The following is a 4,960-nucleotide window of genomic DNA, read 5'->3' on the forward strand; positions in this document are numbered from 1 at the left end:
AGGGGAGCGCGGGCGGCCGCGGCGCGGAGAACCGGACGGGCGCCGAGCCCCCGCTGCACCTCTTCCCCGCGCCCGTGCTCACCGGCATCACCGTTGCCTGCGTCCTCCTCTTCGTCATCGGGATCGTCGGCAACCTCATGACCATGCTGGTGGTGTCGCGGTTCCGGGACATGAGGACCACCACCAACTTTTACCTGTCCAGCATGGCCTTCTCCGACCTCCTCATCTTCCTCTGCATGCCCCTGGACCTCTTCCGCCTCTGGCAGTACCGGCCCTGGAACTTCGGGGACCTCCTCTGCAAGCTCTTCCAGTTCGTCAGCGAGAGCTGCACCTACTCCACCATCCTCAACATCACCGCCCTCAGCGTGGAGCGGTACGTTGCCATCTGTTTCCCCCTCCGAGCTAAAGTCATCATCACCAAGGGGAAGGTCAAGCTGGTCATCCTCTTCCTCTGGGCTGTCTCCTTCATTAGCGCCGGACCCATCTTCGTCTTGGTGGGGGTCGAGCACGAGAATGGCACGAACCCCCTGAGCACCAACGAGTGCCGAGCCACGGAGTACGCCATCCGCTCGGGGCTCCTCACCATCATGGTCTGGACCTCCAGCATCTTCTTTTTCCTGCCCGTGTTTTGTCTGACTGTGCTATACAGCCTCATTGGGAGGAAGCTCTGGAGGAGAAAGAGGAAGAACATTGGTCCAAATGCTGTCATCAGGGATAAGAACAACAAGCAAACTGTGAAAATGTTAGGTACGACTCTTCTAGCTCTGTTTTTCCAAAGGATGTGCGTGCTTGTGTGTGTGTGTGTGTGTGTGAGAAAGGCTGGGAGCGCTCTGGTCGTTCACTATAGTTGCTTCCGAAGGAAAGCATTTATTGACAATGTTTCATACAAAGGGCTACACCTCAAGTTATTCATAGGGTAACTCTCCTCCTTCCTTAGATTTATTTCTAACTGGTTTGAGCTGGGGGCTCTCAAACAGTTCAACAACTGTTACTACCACTCACCGACAAGGACTAACGCTGGTGTTACAATCAGCTAGTCCCCTGGAGATTTTCGAACATTTTTGCTCTTTGGCTGTGGATACTGATGTTATTTACAGAAGGATAGTTTATCTGATTTTTAAACAAAACTAAACCCTTCTTAAACCACAAAGTTGAGCTACAGACTAAGCAAGCAGGCTGTGATGTGCACTTAGTTTCATATGAAAAGAGGATCAAGGTTTTAGCAAATTAGGGTTATTTACTAGCATGGCTGTGTAAGCTTATGAAAATTAATCCGTGTTTTTGTATTAGCAAAACACCAGGATGTGCTGAACAGGGAGCACTGTGTCTTCTTCGAGGTCTGTGATCCTGTAAATTCTCACTGACTTTAAGAAAACAGGATCGAGATGACAGACACCGTCATTCATAACTTCATATATTTACATTGCTGAATGGTTTAAACAACAGTTATTGTTGGCACATGGAAACAGAAATGTTAAACATACTAAGTCAGTGCATGTGGTGGGAGTTTGAGGCACAAAACGAAAAAGTTTTTCAGCAGTTTAGTGCCTGGAAACTGCAGAATCCTGCTGCTGCTGCGTACTTTTATTCAAGCAAAAACTCCTCCGCAGTGCAAGTCATCCCATGGATTTCGGTGGGGATGAGACGCTTTGCATGGAGGTGGTTTTGTGGGCAGCAGCTCTGGCTGTGCTCATTTCAGCTAGGTTGAAGCGATGGGCTAATGAGCTAGACGAAGAGGTGGCAGCGTGTCCTAAGTACCTTAATTATTAAATGGGAGCCTAACTGATCTTTTTTGTTCATGTCCTGCGTTATTACTATGCAACGGGCAGGAAGAATAATAAAACCCATGGCATTCATTGTGCCCTTTCAGCTACGTTTTATGATCAATAGAATTACTTCAGTCTGGTAAGCGTGACCTTGGAAGTAATTCATCATTTACACTTCTAGAGTTTTAGGATTATGAATCTCTGTTTACAGTAAGTAAATTGCTAGCATATATTACTACCATGTTTATATTTATGTATGCTTAACTGTTACTATTTCAAAATTCTTTACAGTTTATTTCTGCCCTGAGGTATTGCTGCAAGCATGACAATATTTCAGACACCTTTTTTTCTTCTTTTACAAGGTCTGAGAACAGCAAGACAGTGGCAAGACTGTCCTCTGACAGAGAGCCAATACTCTCTAAATGATAACAATCTGATGTCTGATGGAAAGATAGAAAGAAAAGAAGTTCGTAAGGGCTCAGAACCAGCAGATGCTCAATGCAATCTGCTCTCATTTAATGCTCTGCTTGAAATTTAGAAGGCACTTTCTAAGATTTAGCAAGTCATGGAACATAAAGTAAATGGCATTAGCATCAACACTTCTTTTAAATTGTAGAGAAAGGTTATACTTCAAGGTCTGTAATTAAACACCTAAATTTACAGCCTGACTTGCGAAGGAGCTCTCATGCACTGATTTCGATAGGAACGGGGTAATTCTGCATGCGTGAAGATCAAACTGTCAAAAGCCTGACTAGGGACATGCATACCCACCTGTGAAAATACTTACTGCCCTTAAAATTCTGTTTGTAATGACCATCATGGTAATATGCATTATATGAATTAAATGCCAGAGCACACGTGTGAGCAAGGGAAACACTATCTGAATTTTGTAGGTGAAGATACTGTGGAAAAAAAGGAAGTGGTTGGCTCAAGAAGATGCAGAGCTGGAAAGCATATTCTGAACCACAGCTCTGTGCTATACAGTCCACCATAAGGCCTGCATAAGTACCCGTTCAAACTTGGGAATGCTTGTTCAGAACGGTTTTGGGGAAAGATGCCCGTAATCATCCTTCTTAGCTCTTTGAATTTTATATCTGCTGTGACTTGACATGAGCAAGCAGGATTGCTAACGAGAGAACAGGTTAACTGGGAAAAAGTGCTGAAGAAGGTCAAAAAAGCTTGCTCGGTTTTTCTTTCTGGTGTATTAATAAATACACTCAAAGCAATATGAAAAATAAAAAAGGTGAATAGCACGCAGGAACTGAACAGAAGAAGTTTCCCTTGCTCTAGGATGTAAATTCAAACGGGCCAGTGTTCAAATACACGTATTTCTGTTACTCTGCACATATTTACATATAAACGCAACCAGAGTGATAGTGTAATATTACAGATATACTATGTAACTATAATTACACAGTTATATATTATATATTTAGATTTACTCTTCTTGAAGTAACTCCTATTCCAAAAAATGGACAACCTGGAGGGCTGCACCGCTCTCCTCTTCTTACCTTGGCATACGTGCTCTACAAGTCCAAATTCTGGCGGTTTGTTTTATTTTTAGGCCTTTGCCTTAAATGATTTTGCTTCCCCAGTGATTACGTTCTTCATTATAAACCACAGTGTTAAGTCTATCATCACATTACATATAATTTGCTTTTGTTAAACACTGCAGATGACAGGCTGTGTTATACGCTTTTTTTTTGTCACCATTCTGATTCTTTAATTCTCTATTTACGAAAACATAAGTTTATAGTTCAGAATTATGCTACCTCAGATTAGTCGAGCAGCATGCAGGCAGCCTGTTTAGGCGTGAACAATATGTATTAAGTATTGCTAATTTATACTGTCACAGGACGTATTTGAGAGACACAAAAGCAAAAACCTACGGGATGCATTGTCACACTCTGAGACTAATTTGTTAAAGAAATGGAATGATATTTCACCTTAATGACTCGCCTTTTAATACTCGTACTTAACACAATTTCTTCTGCTGTTTTTATTTCAGTTGTGGTGGTATTTGCTTTCATACTCTGCTGGTTGCCTTTTCACGTAGGACGATATTTATTTTCCAAATCCTTTGAAGCTGGATCCTTGGAGATAGCAGTGATCAGCCAGTACTGCAACTTGGTGTCCTTTGTCCTCTTCTACCTTAGCGCAGCCATCAACCCCATCCTCTACAACATCATGTCGAAGAAGTACCGAGTGGCCGCTTGCCGGCTGTTCGGACTCAAACCCCCCCCAAGGAAAAGACTCTCCAGCACAAAGCAAGAGAGTTCGCGCGTGTGGACAGAACCCAGCGTTTTCACATGACACGCGGTGTCCAGCGCCAGAGCATCCCTGACCCGCGTTTCCCAGAAAGCCATAACGAAAGAGGAAGAGGGCAAGAAATACACGTCGAGCCCTTAAAGCTGTGCTCTTGTCATCATCTGGATTTGCTGGAAGATGTAAAGTAGGCAGTCAAGGATTAAAAAAAAAACCAAACCCAAACAAAAACCACAACTAAACTTTGAGACTATAAAAGGAGAGACATGGCCACAGCATCTGACAACCCTGAAGTATTGTTTTTCTGCTGCTTTTTTGCCCATGTGATTTTTTAGCGCTGACTTTAGCAGGAGAGGTAGGCTTTACCATTCTTAAGAGGCAAACGCAGCCCAGTTCACTTGAAAGTTTGTGTGACTTCAGTGGCAGCTAATTGGAGCTGAATTTTTCCAGAGTTAACTTTAGTTTTGCTAAAAATTGTGCTAGCATATAACCAGACCCTAGAGAGAGAAAATTGAATTGCCTTTTTGGAGTAGTAAACATGGAATTTGATACATGTTTCATAATCTTGATTTTTAAATAAACTAACATTTTTCTCTGAATGAGGAAAATGATTTCTTAAAAAAGAAAAGGAGAAATAAAATGGATAATTTTTAAACATGCTAAAAATAAAGGACCTTCATGTCATGTCTGAGGAGAAAGGAAATTAAACAAATGCCTTCACAGAAGTAGCTTAGGACATAAGTGTACTGAAATATTTTTTTTTAAATATATGTCAGTGGGACAAGGACAGTGCTGACTTCAGGACTGCGGTGATGCTATAAAAATATAGAATGCGATCTCCCACCAAAGTCGTATTTTTTGGTTGTTTTTTTTTTTTTCCTAGCTAAATCATCTGTACTTGTTCCATTCAGCTTGACTGTGAATGACTC

General features: G+C 42.4%; 1 protein-coding gene across 1 annotated transcript; it reads left to right on the forward strand.

Moving 5' to 3' along the window:
* Positions 1–14: 14 nt before the first annotated feature.
* Positions 15–4,358, forward strand: GHSR (growth hormone secretagogue receptor). Its single transcript, XM_010290655.1, has 2 exons — positions 15–747; positions 3,775–4,358. Exons 1-2 carry the CDS (start codon positions 138–140, stop codon positions 4,077–4,079), a joined length of 915 nt encoding a protein of 304 aa, XP_010288957.1. The 5' UTR covers positions 15–137; the 3' UTR covers positions 4,080–4,358.
* The last annotated feature ends 602 nt before the right edge of the window (positions 4,359–4,960 follow it).

The sequence above is a fragment of the Phaethon lepturus genome, unplaced genomic scaffold, assembly GCF_000687285.1.
Source record: "Phaethon lepturus isolate BGI_N335 unplaced genomic scaffold, ASM68728v1 scaffold55227, whole genome shotgun sequence".
Taxonomy (NCBI): domain Eukaryota; kingdom Metazoa; phylum Chordata; class Aves; order Phaethontiformes; family Phaethontidae; genus Phaethon; species Phaethon lepturus.